Genomic DNA, 22,811 nt, shown 5'->3' on the forward strand with positions numbered 1-22,811 from the left:
CCCTCTCTGATTTCATCTTGTTTTATTTTTCCCTCCCTTCCCCTGTGATCATTATGTTTTTTAAATCTCACAAAAGTGAGATGATTATCTTTCTCTAATGGATTTCACTTAACATAGTACCGTCTAGTTCTATCCATGTCACTGTGAATGGCAAGATTTTTTTGATGGCTGAGTAGTATTCCATTGCATATATACACCACATCTTTATCCATTCATCTGTCGATGGAGAGCTGGGCTCTTTCCATAGTTCAGTTATTGTGGACATTGCTGCTATAACCACTGGGGTGCAGGTGCTCCTTTGGATCCCCACATTTGTATCTCTGGGGTAAATACCTACTAGTGCAATGATGAGTCATAAGGTAGCTCTATTTGCAAGCTTTTGAGGACCCTCCATACTGTTTTCCAGAGTGGCTGTACCCAGTTTGCGTTCCCACCAGCAGTGTAAGAGAGTTCCCCTTTCTCTGCATCCTCACCAACATCTGTCGCTTCCTGACTTGTTCATTTTAGTCATTCTGACTGGTGTGAGGCAGTATCTCATCGGGATTTTTATAGTTCCCTAATGCTGAGCGACATGGGGTATTTTTTCATGTGTCTGTTGGCCATCCATATGTCTTCTTTGGAGAAATGTCTGTTCGTGTCTTCTGCTCTTTTTTTTTTTTTAAGATTTTATTTATTTATTCATGAGAGACACAGAGAGAGAGGCAGACACACAGGCAGAGGGAGAAGCAGGCTCCATGCAGGGAGCTTGATGTGGGACTTGATCCTGGGACCCCAGGATCATGCTCTGGGCCAAAGGCAGGCACCAAGCCGCTGAGCCACCCAGGCACCCCTTCTGCTCATTTCTTGATTGGATTATTTGTTCTTTGGGTATTGGGTTTGATAAGTTCTTTACAGATTTTGGATATTAGTCGTTTATCTGATAAGACATTTGCCAATATCTTCTTCCATTCTGTGAGTTGTCTTTTGGTTTTCTCAACTGCTTTCCTTTGCTGTACAAAAGTTTTTCATCTTGACGAATTCCCAATAGTTCATTTTTGCCTGTTTCCCTTGCCTTTGGACACGTGTCTAGCAAGAAGTTGCTACTACCCAGGTCAAACACCCTATTTAAACTGCAAGCCCTTCCCAATCCCCTTTCCCTGCTTTATCTCTGTAGCACTTCACTGTATCCATCATAACACATTTTATCTCCTTCCATTGGAAAGCATGGATCTTTGTCTTTTTCCCTGCTGATCTGTCAGTCTACAACAGAGCCTGGCACATGGTAAGCACTAAAGTGCGTTAATGTGTTTAATGTGTTGATTTGCATGAAAACAGGAGAATCAAGTTTGAGTACTGCTCATAGTTCGCACTCAATTGAGCACTTGGTATGTCTAAAGTTTCTGCGTGTCTCGAAACCAGTTATGTTCACAACCAGTTACGATGTGGCCTATTATTTCCATTTTACAGAGTGGAAAACGGATGGCCAGCAGTCTGTTCCACAGCACGAACTGCTTCGGTTGACCTGGATTTTGCTTCCTCGGGCCTGCACTGAGGTCTCCGGCCCAGCCCCTAACCACTGGGCTCTCCGTCTTCTAAGTAACCCGAGATTGTTGCAGCTCTAAGCGTCCATAGCAACAGCGGCGACGGAGGCCCCGGAGCAGGCTCCAGGAAGCCAGAGCGGGGATAGGTCAGGACTTCCGGTCTCGCACGCCTACTAAGCCCCGAGCCCAGAGCACCGTCTCGCCACGCTGACCTGCCCGAGGCAGGGGAGGAATCACCTGCGCTGAGAAGTTCTCAAGGTGACAAAGACACCTGCGCCAACGCTCCGCTCCCGGCACCAACCGGCTGCGGCGGGACAGGGCGGCGACGGCCCCGAAAAGCCAACGGACCTACGTCGCGCAGCTTCCGCCGGAACGCGCGGCGCGCCAGCCCAGACCGGAAGTGGGGGCGGAGCTACTAAAGCGCCGGCTCGCGCTCAGCGGAAGTGGCTGTTGGGGGCTTTAAGGTGGCTTTAAATTCCCGCCGTCTGGAAGGCTCTGCCCGGTCGGTTGGGGTCGGCTTCGCGCGCCGGATGGCGGTGGACGTGAAGTCGCGAGCGAAGCGTTATGAGAAGCTGGACTTCCTCGGGGAGGGACAGGTGAGGCTCTCGGGCGGGGCTCGGGGGGCCCTGGACCGACAGGACCCTGCGCGGCTTTTCGGGCGGGGGCGGGGGCGGGAGGCCTGGCCTGGCAGCCCCTTCGTGCGCGAGGCCGCCCCGCGGGCCCTGGAGCGGGGGCGGGGGGGGCGAGGATCGGCCTGGGGCGCCCCGAGGGTCGGCCTCGCCCCTGCCCGCCGCCGCCGGGCCGCCCCTAGAGCCCTGCGGGCCCGGTCCGAGCCTCCCGGTAGCTCAAAAGGCAAAAACACAGACACCCCCCCCCAAAAAAAAAGCCCCCAGGCACTTAGATGAGTTCTGTTTTTCTCTCTAGTTTGCCACGGTTTACAAGGCCCGAGACAAGAACACCAACCAAATTGTCGCCATTAAGAAGGTGAGTGACCGTCTGTGGTTGGCGCTCGGGTCTCGGAAGGTCGCACGCGCCGTTGTGTGGGGCCCCGACCTCCCCTGGCGCCTGTGTCCGCCACGCCTGCGCCCGCTGCGCGCGTCGGGGTTTCCTTGGAAGGCCTGCGTGAGCGTTGACGTTGATGTGTGTTGTTTAAGAATGATTTCGTTTTATTTTTGAGATGTTTTTTATTTATTCATGAGAGACACAGAGCGAGAGAGAGAGAGAGGCAGAGACCCAGGCAGAGGGAGAAGCAGGCCCCATGCGGGGAGCCCGACGTGGGGGTCACGCCCTGGCCGAATGCAGATGCTCAACCACTGAGCCGCCGGGGCGTCCCTAAAAATATTAATTAAGTAGGTTTTTTTTTTTTTTTTTTTTTTTTTTTTACTTGCATTCATTCAAGAAACTTGGGTCATATGTCGCTAATGTGCCTACCTGTCAGATGCTTTCCCTTACCCTGTTTTATGTTTTGTGGGGGTTTTTTTGTTTTTTTCGTTTAGCCCTCCACCTGGCCGTGTGACGTGGGTAAAGGGTGTTTATTTTGCACCGGAGGTAGCTGAGACTAAGAGAGAGCGAGTAACTTGTCAGAATGACGCACATGCTAATTGCTCAAACTAGAATTTAAGTCCAGGCGTTCTGCTGCCAGGTTCTGGTTCTTTCCTGTGCTCCTGAAATTAGTGATCCTCTCGGAGAGAGACGGTTTTTGTCACATCTCCAGGCCTGTTTAGTGGGTGGGGTAGGTGACTTCTGCCTCCTTATGTTTATTATTATGTTTATTATTCCTCCTCTTGCTGTTTGAACCTGTTTCTCCTTCAAAATTCCTGACCCCTTTGAAGCCTATCCCCCTGATTCACCTGCACCTGACTCCTTGTTGTCCTCTCCATAATTATTCCTGCTATTAATATCTTTTTACTCTTTTTTTAAGAGTTTATTCAGGAGACAGAGAGAGAGAGAGGCAGAGACACAGGCAGAGGGAGAGGCAGGCTCCCTGTAGGGACCTGATGGGGACTCGCAGAACTTCAGGGTCATGTCCTGAGCTGAAGGCAGTCGCTGAACCGCTGAGGCACCCGGGCTGCCCTCTTTTTACGTTTTCTGATGTCCCTCCTCTCATTTCCAACTTGAATTGTGTCATCCAGCATTGTAGTTACTCCTGTGTAAAAGCCTTGTCTATTCTGACCCTTTCTGAAGTTAACTTTTCGATTCTACCCATGGTTCACTATATTAGCCACACTGACCTTTTTGTCCCCTGACAAATTAAATTCAGTTCATTCCTGGGATCATTAGATTTGCTTGCCTTCTGGTGAGTATATATTTCTCTAAAATTTGGCAAGTTTTAGATCTCATTCGACCATCTCTCTCACATAGAGGCCTCCACTAATTCCTATAGGTGTGCCTCCCTACTTTCAGAGTTCCTTGTTGTAGGTCTCCATTATCTTCATGACGTTTATCAAAATTTGAAATCCTCTTACCTGTAAGCTTATTGTCTGTTTACTTCCACTCAAATTATACTTAGAACCATGTCCAGTACATTTGTAGATATATGTTAAAAATGTACTACTTGGGACGCCTGGTGGCTCAGTGGTTGAGCGTAGGCCTCATGGGCCTTCGGCTCAGGTCATGATCCTGGGGTCTTGGGATTGAGTCCCGCATGGGGTTTCCTGCTCAGTGGGGAACCTGCTTCTCCCTCTGCTGCTCTCCCTCCTTCTGCTGTCTCTGACAAATAAATAAAACTAAAAATATGTGTTAACCTAGAAAAAAAAGTGTATTAACCTGACTGGTAAAATCTTTCCAGTGTTGTCATACTGAGTTCTGTAGTTGTCTGAAAGTCCTAAGGGAGTTTGTTTTATTTTGGGATTTTTTTTTTTTTTTTTGCTTGTTTTTAAAGTAAATTGGGATTTAGAATTCATCTTGTTTCTTTTTGTAACATTTAAAAAAATGTTTTTATTTATTCATTTGAGGGGGGAGTGGCAGGGGGAGATGGAGAAGCAGGCTTGCCACTGAACAGGGAGCTATGCTAGGGTGATCCCAGCACCCAGGACATCATGACCTGAGCCCAAGGCAGACATTTAACCAACTGAGTCACACAGGTGCCCTTCCTGTTTCTCTTTGATAGACTTTTACCCCTTGAAGGTTACTCAAAATGGAATCTTCTTTTACATTTAATTTTTATGTCAGATATGTCATCATTGTGGTTTTAATAAAAGTTAAAAGGCCTAGGCTTTTTAAGGTACTTGACTCTTAGCCCTGTCTTTCACTCCTTAGGGCAATCACTTACAACTCCTATAGTTTTCCTCTGGTATTTATTTATTTTTCATTAAATACTATGCTTATATCATTATTTCTTGAGTGCTCGCCTCTACTTCATTTTAGACATTATCTAGTTTTTTTTGTTGTAGTTTTATACTTGTTCATTTACTACTAACATTTAATGTTTAATTTTACAAGTAATGTATATTCTGTGTTCTTTCATCTATTGTATCTTAGGCTTTTAAAATACGTTTAGGGTAAGTGGAATATTTCATTTCTACTGAAATTAAAATTTTTTAAGGTTTTATTTATTCATGAGAGAGACAGATCGAGAGGCAGAGACACAGGCAGAGGGAGAAGCAGGCTCCATACAGAGAGCCCGATGTGGGACTCCATCCCAGGTCTCCAGGAGCACGTGCTGGGTCAAAGGCAGACGCTCAACCGCTGAGCCACCCAAGCGTCCCTCTACTGAAATTTATAAAAAAATAAAATATCATTGATCTCTACCTCATCTCTTTAAAAAGATCATATGGAATTTATGCTGCCTGATTTATTTAACCAGTCCTCTATTGGTGGCCTTTTAGACTGTTTCTCTCAATAGCTAGCTAACTGACCTGCCATATATAAATATTCTTTTTTAGTTTGTTTTTCTGAATCAGTCTTATTTCTGGAATCTTCTACATGAAAACATGTAGATGTGGTTTATTTATGATCATCGGTGATTAGAATCCATCCTATAACTACGCTAAAATTTGTCCAAATTCTTGATACACCTTTAGGCTATTTTATTGTTATTTTTTATGTTTTCCCTTAATACAGTTCTACAGACATGCCTATTCGTGTGAGTTTCTTTAGAGAATATATCCATATTTGAAACCAACTGTAAATTATTGCTGTTTTAGGGAATATTCAGCATCAGCCTCCTCATGTATTGTCAGATTGTTCTTCAAAGTGGTTGGACTAATCTCCCTCGACTTTCTTACTATGTTTGTATTGTCAGATTTTACAACATTTGTCAATTACCTGGATCAAAATTGGCATATGATTATTTCAGTTAATATTTTTCTGGATACCAGTTGGATTGATCGTCTTTTTTTAGATTTATTGGCTTTTTAGACTTTTTCCTATCAGTTTTTCTGTTAGGGTGCTTGAATTTTTTTCTTCCTATTTGGTGGAATTTTTTATTATATTCTGGACATTGATCCTTTGTCAGAAATATTGCACTGCAGGTATCTCCCAGTCTTTTGCTAGACTTTTAGTTTATTATTTATTTATTTATTTATTTATTCATTCATTCATTCATTCATTCATTCATTCATGAGAGACACACAGAGAGGGTACAGACACAGGCAGAGGGAGAAGCAGGCTCCATGTGGGGAGCCCGACATGGGACTCTATCCCAGGTCTCCAGGATCATGCTCTGGGCTGAAGGCGGCGCTAAACCACTGAGCCACCGGGGCTGCCCTGGACTTTTAGTTTATATATGCTGTCTTCTGGGGCACAGAAACTTATAATCCTGTTCTGACTGAATTTACCCATTTTTTTCCTTTATGGGTTTCCTCTTTGTCTGCTTGCCTATCTCCAGTTTTTAAAGTATTGCTTTTCACATTTAGGTCTTTATTACATCTGGAATTAAGTTTTCTATTTTGTGTAATATGAGGATTCAGTATTTTTTCCTTGTTGTGCCAGCATTATTGATAGTCTATCCTTTACCTGGTGAGTTATGATGCCAAGTTCTCATTTAGTTGTAATGCCAGGTTCCAGTATGCACTTGGATCCATTTCTGAGCACTGTTTTCTTTTTTTTAAGATTATTTATTTATTTATTTATTTATTTATTTATTTATGATAGACATAGAGAGAGGCAGAGATACAGGAGGAGGGAGAAGCAGGCTCCATGCCGGGAGCCCGACCTGGGACTCGATCCCGGGACTCCAGGATCGCGCCCTGGGCCAAAGGCAGGCGCTAAACTGCTGAGCCACCCAGGGATCCCCTGTTTTTTTTTTTTTTTTTCCCCATGGATTGATTTTTTTTTTCCTATCCCTGCTCAAATACTATAGTGTATTTAATTACTACTGTGTTTCAGAAGTCTTGAAATCTGATCAGTTTCACATACCTGTTTTTCTTCAAAATTACCTTGGCTACTTTATCTGCCATTTGGGAAATTTCAAACAATCAGGAGAAAATTTTTTTTTTCTTTTTTTTTTTTTTTTTTTTTTTTTTTTTTTTTTTTTTTTAAATTTTTATTTATTTATGATAGTCACACAGAGAGAGAGAGAGAGAGAGAGAGAGAGGCAGAGACATAGGCAGAGGGAGAAGCAGGCTCCATGCACCGGGAGCCCGACGTGGGATTCGATCCCGGGTCTCCAGGATCGCGCCCTGGGCCAAAGGCAGGCGCCAAACCGCTGCGCCACCCAGGGATCCCAAATTTTTTTTTTCTAAAGATTTTATTTATTCATGAGAGATATAGAGAAAGAGGCAGACTCCATGCCGGGATCCCGATGTGGGAGTCGATCCCGGGACTCCAGGACTGTGCCCTGGGCCAAAGGCAGGCGTTAAACCGCTGAGCCATCCAGGGATCCCCAATCAGGAGAATTTGATATGAACTGATATGATACTAATAATGATAAACTGCTATGTCATTATTAATTTTGTTAAGTATGAAAATGGCATTTTGAATAAGTAAAAAAATATGTACTTTTTTTTTTTTTTTAAAGATTTTATTTTATTTTATTTTATTTATTCATGAGAGACACAGGCAGAGGGAGAAGCAGGCTCCATGCAGGGAGCCTGATGTGGGACTCAATCCCAGGACTCCAGGATCACACCCTGGGCCGAAGGCAGGTGCTAAACTGCTGAGCCACCTAGGGAATCCTGAAAATATCTACGTTTTAGAGATGCCTACTTAGGTACATGGGGATGAAATCTCATGAAATCTGTGGTTTGTTATAAGAAAGGGAAAGATGAATAATGAAGTAAGTGTGGCAAAATATTGATATTTAATCCTAGTGGTGAAGTAGATGGCTTCATGAAACTAATATATTTTTATTGTGTTTAGAGAATTAAAAAATTTTTAAATTGTTCTTAGCCCTTTATATTTCTGTGTAAAGTTTAAAATCGATTTGTCAATGTTCTTTAAAAAATGCTGTTGAGAGGAACGCCTGAGTGACTCCGTGGTTGAGCGTCTCAAGGCATGATCTGGGATCAAGTCCTGCTTTGGGCTCCTCACATGGAGCCTGCTTCTCTCTCTGTGTCTCTCATGAATAAATAAATAAAATCTTAAAAAAAAAAAAGTAAGTGTTTGTAGTATATTGCTGGGAGATAATCTGTAATTTATATCTTTTAATCTATTTTTATCATTATCAGGAATCTTATTTTTTAAATTTTAATTCCAGTATAGTTAACATATAGTGTTACATTAGTTCTAGGTCTACAGCACAGTGATTCAGCAATTCTGTACATTACTCAGTGCTCATCATGTGTAATCTTAATCCCCTTCACCTATTTTCCCTATCCACCTCTCCACCTGCCCCCCTGATAGCCATCTGTTTGTTCTCTATGGTTAAGAGTCTGTTTCTTGGTTTGTCTCTTTTTTCTTTGTTGGTTTGTTTGGTTTCTTAAATTCCACATATGAATGTAATCATAGTCTATTTGTCTTTCTCTTATTTCACTTAGTGAAATAAGATCCATGTTGTTGTACCTGGTAAGATTTCATTCTTTTTTGTTACTGAGTAATATTCCTGTGTATGTGTGTGTGTATATAATATCTTTATCCATTCATCTATTGATGGACACTTGTATTGCTTTTGTAGTTTGGCTTTTGTAAATAATGCTGCAATGAACATAGGGTGCATGTATCTTTTTGAGTTAGTGTTTTTATATTTTTTGGTAAATACACAGTAGGGGAATTACTGAAACCTGTGGTAATTACATTTTAATTTTTTGAGGAACCTCCATACTGTTTTTCACGGTGGCTACACCAGTTTGCATTTATCTGGGAGATATTTTTAAAGGTAGAATAGCTGTGTTTTTCCAGAAATAAATTTTGTTTTGGGTATTTTTGATTATGATTATATGTAGTCATTGTATAAAGCAGTGACTAAGAGACTGGTGTAAGCCTAAACCTATTAATGAAATTTCTTACGCTTTGTGTGTGTGTGTGTGGTTTTTATCTGTATTAATGGTGATGACAGTTTAGCCATTTTTTGTATCCATCATAATTTGCAATTTTTTTTTCAATTTTTTTTTTTAAAGATTTTATTTATTTACTTAGAGCACAAGCAGGGAGAGTCTCAAAGAGGGAGAGGGAGAAGCAGACTTCCTGCTGAGCAGGGAGCCTGATGGGGCGCTTGTTCTCAGGACCCTAGGATCATGACCTGAGCTGAAGGCAGACACTTAACCAACTAAGCCAGTCAGGTGCCCTTGTAATTTTGCTTTTTGAAAATGTGTTCCTTAGGAGCATATTATGGGGCATAATAAACATGTAATTTTATGTTTATAACATCATTTATGTCCTCCCAAGTAAGCTAACTTGAAACAATTTTGTTGTTAATGTGCCCTCAGTTACAGTTCTACATTTAATCTTGCAAAGATAAAGGAGACCTTTATTTTCTTAATTCAGTTATTTGAATGTGTAATTGAAAAAGTTAAGGGGCAAGGAATAGTAGGTACTTGGTCCTTTCTTATATTGTTAATTTTGCCTTTCAAATTCATGATTTCCACTCCCTCTTTGTTTACTGGTTACATATAAGTCGCTACATGTTTTTGCTGTGGTCACATTTCTGAAGCGTTTATATGTTATGCGTTAAGTCTAAATAAGCTAACATATTTTTAATGTGTTGGTTCCTTCCCCCCTTTGCCAGATTAAACTTGGACATAGATCAGAAGCTAAAGATGGTGAGTATTTAATATAATCTGACAGAGCAGGAAAAGTTTTTATTCTCACTAAGGAAATAAGCAAAGTATTGGAATTATGAGAGATTCTAGATGGAGTTATTGCGGGATGCTGGAATAGTAAACTCAGGGTGGAGACTGAGGATAGAGACAGGATATTTGTGATACCCACCATTTGGATGTTAAGAGTATGTAAGTCATTCAAGTCATCTGAGTAAATGGAAGGCAACAAGGTTATAGTGGCTTGTCTTGCTGTTTTCATTACTCTTTAAGATGTTGTTTCAAGCAGTTTTTTATTTTTCTGGCCTTCTAATTTGAAAAATCAGGATACAAGGTCATGGAAGTACAGAAAGCTCACACTGAAATAGATGATGAATGGAAGAAAACATGTTTTTACCCTTCTTCCAAAGCCTTGTGTGCTAAGTCTTGTTTAGTCATCAAGAACTAGTTTTTATAAAACAGAACCTATCATCTGTCTATATATAATAGGCAGTACCAGAACTTATTTTTGAGTTCTATCCTTTGTATTGGGAAAGGTACTGTCTTACCACTATTTTGCTGTTAGCATCCAGAATCTGTTCCTAATATAATGCAAGAAAGAGGAAGCTATTGACTTATTCCTTTAATGTTACACACTGACACATTGTTATTCCAGCAGTCTTCTCAAGTGATATGCTACAAAATGAATAATTATCATGGTCATTGTTAAGCTATTTTCAAAATAAAGCAATATAAAAGAAAACCAAATGTCAAACAATTTGTCCAATAGCCTGTATTTTTCTATGGAGTACTCACTGCCATTTCCTGAAAGACTAACTTGTCCCAAAAAATATGCTTGTAAGGAGATTTGAGATTTCAGAATTATTTTTCACATTTTGCTTTGCTTTTTCATCTAGGTATAAACAGAACAGCTTTAAGAGAGATAAAATTATTACAGGAGCTAAGCCATCCAAATATAATTGGTGTGAGTATGATATGAGTTGTTTCTGGGATCTGGGACCCTGCCATTTCTGAATGAGGTAGATATTGATTGAATGCTGAGCAAGATGAATTGTTTTAGGTTAGCCTTGCAAAAAAGCTTTACAGTTTATCAGGATAATATGTATTTTCTATTCTCTTTAGTCCTGTAGGCAGTTGTCTTAAAAGCATTAAATATTAAAACATTTAATATTGGCATATAGCCTAATTATGTCAAAAATCATTTTGAAGCCTAGAGAGCTTTAGCATGTATAAGACCTTGAGTAAGCTTCCCTATAACTCGGTGCCATAATTCTTACCTCATAGGGTTGTGACAAGACTAGTTGATTTTTTTTTTTTAAGATTTTATTTATTTGAGAGAGAGAGACAGAGAGAGAGAGACAGAGACAGACATCACAAGCAGGGAGATAGAGGGAGAAGCAGACTCCCCACTAAGTGGGGAGCCTGATGCAGGACTGGGCCCCAGGATCATGACCTGAGCCAAAGGTGGATACTTAACCAACTGAACCACCCAGGCACCCCAGACTAGTTGATTGAATGCATATAAAGTACCTGGAAATAGAGCCTGACATAGAGAATGCATATATTGAATGATAGCTGCCATTGCTGTTTATAGGATTTTCTTAAAAACTGAGCACAGAATTGAAGATTGAGGTGAGATTTTCAATTATTTGTTTCTTAAACATAGCTCTCAAAATTTGGGGGGCGAGCTTAAGTATTTAGTGACTTTTTAAAAATAGTAAAGTTGAGGCGCGCCTACGTGGCTTAGTCGATTTCGTTTCTGACTTTGGCTTAGGTCATGATCTCCAACTCCCGGGATCTCCTGGGATCAAGCCTGGAGTCTGGCTCTCTGCTCAGCAGGGACTCTGCTTGTCCCTCTGCCTCTGCCCTTCCCCTTGCTGTGCTCTCTGTCTCTTAAATATTCTTCTTCTTTTTTTTTTTTTTTTTAAGATTTTATTTATTTATTCATGAGAGACATAGAGAGGCAGAAACACAGGCAGAGGGAGAAGCAGGTTCCATGCAGGGAGCCCCTTGTGGGACTCATGGAACTTCAGGATCATGCCCTGAGCTGAAGGCAGACACTCAACCGCTGAGCCACCCAGGCGTCCCTCTCTTAAATCTTAAAAAAAAAAAAAAAAAGTTTTACACCTCAAATTACTAATTCCTAGCAAGAAAAAGGATAAATGTCAAATTTAATAAAATCAGATTTAACAGAGTATTATCAGCAGTCTTCATGCTTGTTTAAATTTTTAAAAATTAGTTGGTACAGTATTTTCAAGTACTTTATAGAAAATCACATTATTTATTTATTTTTTGAATTTTGCTTTGCAGCTCCTTGATGCTTTTGGGCATAAATCTAATATTAGCCTTGTCTTTGATTTTATGGAAACTGATCTAGAGGTAAGATTAAGATTCCTAAGAGATTTTTTTTCTCTTTTTTTCAAAAGAGAACCTGTTTATTTCCTACTTTCGAAGGTACTGTTATTCAAAGGAATATTTAATTTTTTTGGAATGTGAACGTACTCCTAAGTAAAGGATCTTCTGAATCATTTAGCCGTATTCCCAGTGTTAGATACAGAGATTTGGATTTCAAAACATTTCTATCTACCAAGCTCCCTCTACCTTATTGACATTATTTTTAGAGAAATGAGTATTAGGCCCTTGAGAATTTAGAGTTTCTTTTCCATATTATCACAGAATATCATCCTTTTGACAGCCAAGTTTTTTGGTTTTTTTTTTTTTTTTTTTGAGAAAATGAGATCTTAGGCTTTTCCTTAATACTAATTAAGGAACCTCGAAAACTAACAACAACTGGAATTCTCATACACCGCTGGTGAGCATGCAGAATCGTACAGCCAGTTTGGAAAATAGTTTGGCAGTTTCTTAAACAGTGAAATACACTGCTAAAGAATGATCTAGCAATATGACTGCTAGGTATTTAAGAGAAATAAAAATATGTCTACCCAGAAATTAATTGGTACACAGATGTTCACTTTTGTTCATTATTGCCCAAACTTGAAACAATCCAAATATCTTTCATCTAGTTAATATAGAAACAAACTGTGGTACATCTTTAAAATGGAATACTGTTTGGGGATAAAAAGAAATAAATTGCTCATATATGTATATAACAGTAGAGAGGAATCTCATTACATAGATTGTGCTAAATGAAAGAACTCAGGCTCAGTCCAGGCTGTGTATTATATGATTCCATTTATATGATGTTCTGGAAAAGGCAAGAACTAAAGAAACAGAAATCAGGTCAGTGGTGGTCAGAGTTGGGAGTAGAGGGAAGTATTGGGCATAGAGGGGCCTGGGGCGATTGGGGTATGGGTGAGAGTTAAAAGAACTCTATCTTGATTATGATAATGGTTACACAACTGGATGTCTTTGTTAAAACTCATGGAACTGTGCACTAGAAAGGGCATATTTTGCCTAAATCTGATTTTTTTTTTTTTTTAAGAAATGGGATTGTTCTCTTAATTTCTCTGTTACTTCATTATTAGTATATGAAAATGCAACAGATTTCTATGTATTGATTTGTGTCCTGCAACGTTACTGAATTCATTTATCAATTCTAGTAGTTTTTTGGTGGAGTCTTTAAGGTTTCTTATGTATAGTATCATGTCATCTGCAAATACCAAAAGTTTACTTCTTGCCAATTTGGATACCTTTTATCTAAATATGATTTCCTTTTTTTTTTTTTTTTTTTAAGATTTTATTTATTTATTCATGAGAGATGCAGAGACACAAGGCAGAGGGAGAAGCAGGCTTCATGCAGGGAGCCCGATATGGGGCTCAATCCCGGGACTCAAGGATCATGCCCTAGGTCGAAGGCAGGTGTTAAATCACTGAGCCATTCAGACTGCCCCTCTAAATAGGATTTCTAAAAAAAGAAAATGATAACTTCTAGCTAACATATAAGCTTAGGAATAAACTGGCTTTTTTTTTTTTTTCAATAAACTGGCTTTAAGCACAGTTCTCAAATAATGCATGAGAACTCAGTTGTGCACTTTAACTCAGCTCTATTTTCTTTGTTATCTTCCTTCATGGGCATAATTTCTCAATATAGTGGCTTATATCCTTAGAGTTTAATAATCTGTAAGGAAAGAAGGTGCTTTGTTCCCCTTGATTCTAGAAGTATTTGGCCTGTTTGATTAGCTTGGATCACATGTCCAACTCTAAAGCAGTCTTCTGGACAGCAGGCTTGAGTATGGTGGTTGGCTATGCCTGGGTCATGTATCTGCCTCTAGAGGCCACAGGTAGTGGTCAGTCCTGTTTTAAACAGGTGGTTTCCCAAAGGAATGTTGAATGCTATTATCAGAAGGGCTGTACATCCTGGGGCAAGCGAAACAACAGATGTTCACCATGTTAATGCCTTTTAAACAATGAAGTAGAAGAGAAAAAGCCCCAGCAGATACTTTCCCTAACTGGAAAATTCCGTTTCTGGAAATTCTGACACTGCTTCCTAAGGAGAGTTAGGCAGTGTTTCTTCAGATTCTCCCGTATGATGGATAAATTCATTATATGTCTGTGTGTGATTCTATATGATGTAATTTAATTGGAATAATTGTATTTTATATACTGGATTTACAGGTTATAATAAAGGATAATAGTCTTGTGCTGACCCCATCACACATCAAAGCCTACATGTTGATGACTCTTCAAGGGTTGGAATATTTACATCAACACTGGATTCTACATAGGGTAAGGTTTTTAACCAATTATGATTGACTTTTTACATTTTAGTCAAGTTTTATGTAACCAGTTATTACATAAATATTTGGTCTAAATACATATATTATTAAAAATAAAGCCGGACCATTTTATCCCGTCTTCCTCTGGGTGTTCCCTTCAGTTATTCCACCAGGTGGTGCTAATGAGGACTGTAAAATACTATGTAAAATTTAGAAATGCAAGAGGCCCGGTTCTTCATTTTTTTCCATAGATGAATAGCTAATTTGCTGTGTCACCTGACCGAGGTTATAGTTTTTTCAAGGTCAGTAGCTGATAACCAACAGAGTATTAGAATCTAGGTCTTTTGGCTTTAAGTCCAGTATTCTTTATGCTATACTGTTGTGACAGGAAAAAAAAATACAGTGAGAGACTGGGTTAAATTATACATTGCTAAAATATTTTTAGAACAGCAATATTTCAGTAACTCTAAAATTCTGTGAAGTAATGAAATAAAGTTTCTGAAATGATTGAGTCAGTATTAGAAATATTTAGCTATTGAAACAAGGCTGACACTCTCTATAGGTAGATATTTTTAGGCACTCTATTTAGATAAATAGCTAAGAATATATAATTTATAGTCAGTAATTCTCGTACCTTAAACTTGGAATCCCTTTTAGGTTATTGCTAATATCTTTTTAGTATAGATTTTGAGGAATATGTTCCTCATTCTCTCTAAATGCATAATATTTTTATTTACTGAAGTTGCTGTGTATTACTGTTACTAAATTAATAGCAGCAATTATTTATTGAATTCCTCATTGTCATAGTAGGCTCGTTACAAAAAACACTAAATTTAATCCTCACAACAACCCTGTGAAGTAGGTAAATCCAAGGTCTCACTAAGTAATAAAACCAGTCTTTTGCTGTGGTAAGATTTTATATCTGATATGTTTAAATTTGAGGTTTTACCCTGTTTTGTTTTGTCAAGCCAACTAATTGTATTTTTATGGTATTCTCTCCCTCCTGCTTACTTGTTTATTTAAAACCTCCATGATACAGGATCTAAAACCAAACAACTTGTTGCTAGATGAAAATGGTGTTCTAAAACTAGCAGATTTTGGCCTGGCCAAATCATTTGGGAGCCCCAATAGAGCTTATACACATCAGGTTGTAACCAGGTAAGAATCACTTAAAAAACTGAAAGTTTATATTTTGCAGGATTAGTTTTTGTTTTTTTATTATTTTTTATTTTTTATTTTTATTTTTTTTTAGTTTTTGTTTTTTTAAAGTAAGCTTTTTGTAGGCCTAATAACATGGGGCTGAACTCAGGACCCTGAGATCTTGAGTCACATGCTCTACTCACTGAGCCAGCCAGGTGCCCCTATTGTATAGATATGAATCCCAAATGAGCATCGTTTGGCTTCTCTGAAATATCCCAGTAGAGTTAGGAATTGTTGGTGGTGTTTTACTAAAAATATGATTATGTTATGTTTATTTAACCACAATGAAATAATTACAGACATTTTTTCAGATGGAGTTGAACTAACTCAGTTTTCAGGCATTTGTCTAATAACTTTTGGGACTAATTTATACTACTTCTACAGTTTAGTTAGGTAAGTTGGAACTATAGTGGCTATTCTTTTACATATTCACCTGATTTGGGAGACCTGTGTTTATTTTATTGGTCAGTCACTGATTTATTTCATGTTTTATTTCACTCTGTGTGAATGAAAATGGTCTAAATAGAGCAACCCTGTCGGGACCTCTCTCACCCCTGAGAACTTTTTCTGTATTTAATAAAACTGTTACTGCTTTATTAAAAAAAAAAAAAAAGAAGAAGAAAGAAAAGTTTCTGAATAAAGCAGTGCATTGATATTTTGGTTTATCTTATTATTTGTACTTATGTTTTCTTTTATACTTTCTATGTAAAAAATAAAAAAAATCACATGAAATATATATGGACAGTAGGTTTTATAATTCTAGTCAGAATGTTTTTTGTTTTTTTTAAGATTTTATTTATTTATTCATGAGAGATACACAGAGAGAGGCAGAGACATAAGCAGAGGGAGAAGCAGGCTCCATGGAGGGAGCCCAAAGAGGGACCCAGTCCCCAGAACCCAGGATCATGCTCTGGGCCAAACACATGTAGGCCTCAACAACTGAGCCACCCAGGCATCCCCAAATGTCATTTATTTATTTCCAAGATTCTTTAAGGATCTGAGAAGATCTTTAAATATTCTGTTCTTTTTAATAACTTTGTCACCTGGGGCACCTAAGTGGCTCAGTCTCAGTTAAGTGTCTGATTCTTGATTTTGGCTCAGGTTGGGAACTTAGGGTTGTGAGATCAAGCCCTGAGCCCTGCTTTGGGCTCTACCCTCAGTGGGTAGACTGCTTGGGAGTCTCTCTCTCCCTCTGCCCTACCCCTTGAGGTTTCCCCTCTCTCTCTCTCTGCCCCTCTCCCTACTTGTGCATGCATGCACGTGTGCGAGCTTGCTGTCTCTCAAAAGTAAATAAGTAAATCTCTCAAAAAAAAAGATAAATAACTTCGCACTTTCAAAATAGATCTCATTGGGTATCAATCACCTGAGCCTTAAGTAAGAAGTAAAGGATATAAGTGGTTATTGATGTACTTGATGGAGAGATACAGCACATTATTTAGGAACTCTTGGAACTGAAGAAAATGGACCCACGTATAAGTATTGTATACCAGTGCTTTATTTTTTTTTTCTTTTTTTAAAAGATTTTATTTATTTATTCATGAGAGAGAACAGAGAGAGAGAGGCAGAGACACAGGCAGAGGGAGAAGCAGGCTCCATGCAGGGAGCCCAATGTGGGATTCGATCTCGGGTCTCCAGGATCATGCCCTGGGCCAAAGGTGCTGCTAAACCGCTAAGCCACCCCGGGATGCCCTACCAGTGTTTTTCATATACCAGTTTCTGGTGTGTGTGTGTGTATGTATATATATGTGTGTGTGTGTATGTATATATATGTGTGTGTGTGTGTGTGTATATATATATATATATATATATATATATGTGTGTGTGTGTGTGTGTGTGTGTATTACCAAGTGCTAGTAATAGGTCAAGTTAAAATGAAGACTGAAAATTGTTAAATTATGATTTGGACATCACTAATCACCTTGACAAGAGCAATTTTGGTGGAGTAGTAGGATTAAAGCCTAATTGAAAGTTTTTTTGTTCTTGTTTAAATTTAATTTTAATTTAAAACATTTTTATCTTAAGTAGACTTGCCACCCAATGTGGGGCTCGAACTCATGACGCCAAGATCAAGAGTCACATGCTCTATCAACTGAGCCAGCCACCCGCTGAAAGAGTTTAAAAAGATAAGAGAATAGTAATTGGAGACAGTAAAAACAGGCAGCTTTTCAGAATAACCAGAGAATGTAGAGATAGCTGCTAGAGGAAGTTGGGCCTAAAGAAGTTTTTGTTTGCTACTTTAATTTTTTGGTTTATTTTTTAAGACTGAAGAAATAATGGTATGTTTGTACGTTAGTGGGAAAAGTCTAGTGAAGAAGAAAACATTGATATTGGAAGAAGAGAATTTCAGTATCTTTGGAAATAGGCAAGAGAGCATGGTACCTAGTGCCCCAAGTTGACATACTGGCATTACAACAGTCCAGGACAGTTCATCTGTAGTTACAGATGAGAAGGCAGATGGTATAAATACAAATGACCATAGGTGAGTCCATGGAATTGTTTTTAATTTTTCTTTCTTTCTATTACTTGGATTCTTTTTAGTAAAGCTGGAAATAAGGTCATTGGCTTAGAGGATGAATGGTGTTGTGAGTTTCTGGAGGAAGTAGGCATTAATCATCAAGGAATGGGAGAGTAAATGGACCAAGGATGTGTTTAATTTCTAGTATGAAATTGCTTGGTTTTATAGCTAGTTTATCTTGAGTTAATCTATCCCTAAAAGTGAAGTTGATCAGTAGGATGATGTTTTGCTTAGGAGTTTTCTACAAGAAACACTTCAATAATTCCATTTTAAAATTACAGTTTTTTGGGGTGCCTAGGTGGCTGAGTCAGTTAAAGCATCTGCCTTTGGCTCAGGTCATGATACCAGGGTCCTGGGTTCAAGTCCCACATTGGACCCATGCTCTGTGGGGAGCCTTCTCCCTCTGCCTGCCACTCCTCCTTGTGTTTTCTCTGTCAAATAAGTAAATAAAATCTTTAAAAAAAAAAATAAAAGTAAACATAAAATTACAATCTTGCTTTTTGTTCTTCAGATGGTATCGGGCCCCTGAGTTACTCTTTGGAGCTAGAATGTATGGTGTAGGTGTCGACATGTGGGCTGTTGGCTGTATATTAGCAGAGTTGCTTCTAAGGGTAAGTCTAGGATTGATGTATATACTACAATATTGTAATAGGTATTTGTATAACTTGTGTAAGATTATCTTCCCATAGATAATTCTCAGAGAGGAGCACTGGTTTTCCAATAAAAAGCCAACAATAGACCAGTTAAAAAAAAAAAAAGCTACCTCGGGGCACCTGGGTGGCTCAATTGGTTAAGTATCTGCCTTTGGCTCAGGTCATGATCCCAGGGTCCTGGGATTGAGCCCTGCATTGGGCTCCCTGCTCTGCTCAGCAGAGAGCCTGCTCCTCCCTCATCTGCTCTCCTTGTGTGCGTGCTCTTTCTCTGTTGCTTGTGCGCGCGTGCTCCCTCACTCACTCTGTCAAATAAATTTTAAAAATCTTAAAAAAAAACAAAGCCACCTCCTCCATTGAAACTTTATTGGTTAATGTTAATGTGAAATGTGAAGACCTCTCATTTAGGACAGTAAAGATTTTATTATAGATCATTTCTGTAATCTGAAGTATAACTGTAATAAAACTCATCAGACTTACTAGCCATTGGCACTGTTGATTAAATCATTGTTAAAGTGGGGCACCTGCGTGGTTCAGTGGTTGAGCGTCTACCTTTGGCTCAGATCTTGATCCTGGGGTCCTGGAATTGAGTCCTGCATCAGGCTCCCTGCAGTGAACCTGCTTCTCCCTCTGCCTGTGTCTCTGCCTCTCTCTGTGTGTCTCTCATGAATAAGTAAAAAAAATTTTTAAAAAATCATTGTTAAAATTATGAGGAATTTGAAAGGCAGCTCTAATTGGTGAAGAATTATACCATTTTGCCATACTATTTGTCCTGAACGATTGAAGCTATTTCTTGTTTTATTTTTTTTTTATTTTTTTTATTTTTTTTATTTTTTATTTTTTTAATTTATGATAGTCACAGAGAGAGAGAGAGAGAGGCAGAGACAGGCAGAGGGAGAAGCAGGCTCCATGCACCGGGAGCCCGACATGGGATTTGATCCCGGGTCTCCAGGATCGCGCACTGGGCCAAAGGCAGGCGCCAAACCGCTGCGCCACCCAGGGATCCCTTGTTTTATTTTTTTTTAATTTATTTTTTTAAATGTTTCCTGTTTTAAACTGTTCCTGTTTAAACAGGAAATGCTCTCCACACAGTTCTGAGTCTGTGGTGAGATCTTGCCATCCAAACAGATAATAATTGAATGCAGCTTAGTTCAAAAGGTTTGCTTTTATCAGCATTCAACCTTTCTTAAAGTGTTATTTTTCCTTCATAAATATTTTATAGCTTGAAAGACTACTTAAACTAGAAAACAGGAACAACAATAAATAAGCTAATATGAAACCAAAGTATTCAGTATAGTTTGAATCATTTTGGAAGCAAATTGATCTACATTCTTAACATCCTCTGGATTGTTAAATGAAAAGGAATACACAAATGCTTATACTGGTGGATTGCATAAATCTGGTACTGTGTCCTTAAATAGCACAAATATACGTTTCAATTTATGATCTTTTTTTTTTTTAAAGTTTCCTTTTATTAACCATCTAGAACACTTCCATCCAGATCACTACAGCTTAAAATAGATCACTACCCTTTTGCAGCTATTTAGTAGCCAAGAGCAATGGATAAGATCCATACAATAGTTCTGAAAAGTTCACACGGTCAGTTCAAAACATCTGCTTCACCGAGCCTGATTATTTAAAAAGAATGATAAGAAATTAAACATCACAAATATGTTTTTATTGGTCACCATTAAATGTCTGAATTTTAAACAGATTCTTGGACTGGTGGTTCATATCCATCAGCTCGTTCAACTTTAGCACTGGTCTCATCCCCCGTAGCTTTTCCAGAACTACTACCTTCACCATGAAGCTCCATGAGTTTTCCCAATTCAAACTTGGGCTTCTTCAGCATTTTTACTTTTCTAACAAAAACATGGAGTGGATAAATAGACTGACAAGCTTTTTCTATATCTTTTCCGATGTTGTCTGGAATCAATTTATTGACCACTTCTTTCAAGTCATTTGTTTGCACCTCTCGGGTCATGATTTCCATCATCTTTTTCCGGATTTGGCGGACCTGTTGGTGCTGAGCGTAAGAGGTCTTCCGAATCTGATTATTGCGTTTTTTAGTAAAACCAACACAAAATATACGAAGCAAATAACCATCGGTAGTCTTTACATCAACATGAGCTTCAATCATGGTCTGCCATTTTTTGACCATGGAGCACATTTTGTCACGGGTAAGATCCATGCCATGAAAATTAGTCAGGCAGTTTTTGCCCTGCACATCCTCAGTGATTAGCTTGAATTTCCTAAATGCAACTTCATCATTCTGCAGATCAGCAAGGCTAACTTCAAAAACCCGACCCTTGAGACCATCAGACGCAATTTTGGTTCCTTGAGTTCTTGTGACTAGTGTTTTTCCAATATTTCTTATATTGAACATAGCTGGCGCTTTCACATCATACCAATCTTTCTTAGAAAATGGATCAACCACTTTCTTCTTGGCTCCCTTTTTGCCGCCTTTCGTAAGGCGCTTGTTCTTGCCGACCGCCATGGCGCTGCTGCGGGAGCCAAAAGGGTCAATTTATGATCTTTTTACATCCTTTTTCTTAAACATACTTGGAGGCAATGACTAACAGAAAATCTAAACTTGGGTATTGGGGATCCCTGGGTGGCTCAGTGGTTTAGCGCCTGCCTTTGGCCCAGGGTGTGAACCTGAGTTCCCAGGATCGAGTCCCACATTGGGCTCCTTGTGTGGAGCCTGCTTCTCCCTCTGCCTGTGTCTCTGCCTCCTCTCTCTCTCTCTCTCTCTCTTATGAATAAATAAATAAAATCTTTAAAAAAGGGCAGCCCTGGTGGCGCAGCGGTTTAGTGCCGCCTGCAGCCCGGGGTTTGATCCTGGGGACCCTGGATCAAGTCCCATATCAGGCTCCCTGCATGGAGCCTGCTTCTCCCTCTGCCTGTGCCTCTGCCTCTCTCTCTCTTTCTCTCTCTCTCTGTCTCTAAGAATAAATAAAGAATTTATATTTAAAAAAATCTTTAAAAAAAATAAACTTGGGTATTATTTACTGAGCAACTGCCTTATATCTGGTCTACACAATTTTTTTTTTAAAGATTTTATTTATTCACGAGAATACACAGAGAGGAGAGAGAGAGGGGCAGAGACGCAGGCAGAGTAGAAGCTGACTCCATGCGGGGAGCCCGACGTGGGACTCAATCCCGGGTCTCCAGGATCACGCCTTGAGCTGTAGGTGGCGCTAAACCGCTGAGCCACCAGGGCTGCCCTGGTCTACACGATTTTAAAGATACCATTTTAGTTTATAAACAAGAAGTCTATAGTTTAGGGAGGACAATTTATGCCTTAGAGTAAGGTCACCTGGGCATCTTTCAGACCCGTAGTAGAGCCTTCTTTAGAGATAATATGGTGATACAAAAGTTTGATCAACCAACATGTGCCTGCCTGCCTTTTATTTCATTTAAATGATCAGGATGCAGAATTAATGTTTTGACATATGGTTGATCTTCAGCATGCTGTCATTCCAGTACTTGATTTTGGCTGTATCAGCTCAGACTGCAGCTTCCATTATTTGGTTTGGCATAGGCTCCTTGATACACAAGGTGCTAGAGGCTAAAGTGTTCCGGTTATTTAAAAACTATATTGTTAAAAAATAAATAAATAGGGCAGCCCCGGTGGAGCAGTGGTTTAGCGCCACCTGCAGCCCAGGGCGTGATCTGGAGACCCTGGATCGAGTCCCACGTCAGGCTCTCTGCATGGAGCCTGCTTCTCCCTCTGCTTGTGTCTCTGCCTTTCTCTCTCTCTCTCTCTGCATCTCTATGAATAAATAAATAAAATCTTAAAAAAATAAAGAAATAAAATAAATAAATAAAAACTATATTGCTATCGCATTAAAAAATTACTGATTTTCTAATATTTGCTTTATGATTCCTGGCTCCCTATAAAGACATGAAAAAGAAAAAATAAATTTCTACAATATCAAAGTTTTTTAAAGAGATGAATCTGAACACAAAAAGATTTATGAATGGAGTCAAATTTAAAAGAACCAGAGAGAAGTTCCTCTTGGTTTCCTTACTCATGGTACCCTTAAATTCAGTGTCTCTCTTCCTTTTAGGATTAATTTGATTCTTTTTCCTAAAACTAAAAAGATTTCATT

The 22,811-nt window shown here is 39.2% G+C and overlaps 2 protein-coding genes across 9 annotated transcripts in view; one reads left to right on the forward strand and one right to left on the reverse strand.

Moving 5' to 3' along the window:
- Positions 1-1,906: 1,906 nt before the first annotated feature.
- CDK7 (cyclin dependent kinase 7) overlaps positions 1,907-22,811 on the forward strand; it is a 64,062-nt gene continuing 43,157 nt past the window's right edge. For 3 of the 8 annotated variants that reach the window (XR_012031330.1, XM_072826718.1, XM_072826716.1), the window contains exons 1-8: positions 1,911-2,116; positions 2,445-2,504; positions 9,625-9,658; positions 10,552-10,619; positions 11,966-12,034; positions 14,231-14,341; positions 15,371-15,489; positions 18,558-18,657. Coding sequence is in view for 7 of the 8 variants with exons in the window: in XM_072826718.1 (XP_072682819.1) it covers positions 2,051-2,116; positions 2,445-2,504; positions 9,625-9,658; positions 10,552-10,619; positions 11,966-12,034; positions 14,231-14,341; positions 15,371-15,489; positions 18,558-18,657 (627 nt within the window). In the remaining variant the exon portion in view is untranslated. Of the gene's footprint in view, positions 2,117-2,444; positions 2,505-9,624; positions 9,659-10,551; positions 10,620-11,965; positions 12,035-14,230; positions 14,342-15,370; positions 15,490-18,557; positions 18,658-22,811 lie in introns of those variants that run through there. The other 5 variants (XM_072826713.1, XM_072826714.1, XM_072826715.1 and 2 more) reach the window with 5 other exon arrangements.
- Positions 20,353-21,215, reverse strand: LOC140633736 (small ribosomal subunit protein eS1-like). The gene has a single exon (XM_072826723.1). It carries the CDS (start codon positions 21,191-21,193, stop codon positions 20,402-20,404), a length of 792 nt encoding a protein of 263 aa, XP_072682824.1. The 5' UTR covers positions 21,194-21,215; the 3' UTR covers positions 20,353-20,401.

Source organism: Canis lupus, chromosome 5, assembly GCF_048164855.1.
Source record: "Canis lupus baileyi chromosome 5, mCanLup2.hap1, whole genome shotgun sequence".
Taxonomy (NCBI): Eukaryota; Metazoa; Chordata; class Mammalia; order Carnivora; family Canidae; genus Canis; species Canis lupus.

Excerpts from the sequence above, each read along its gene's own strand:
- LOC140633736 (XM_072826723.1), bottom strand. The coding sequence starts at position 21,193 with ATGGCGGTCGGCAAGAACAAGCGCCTTACGAAAGGCGGCAAAAAGGGA.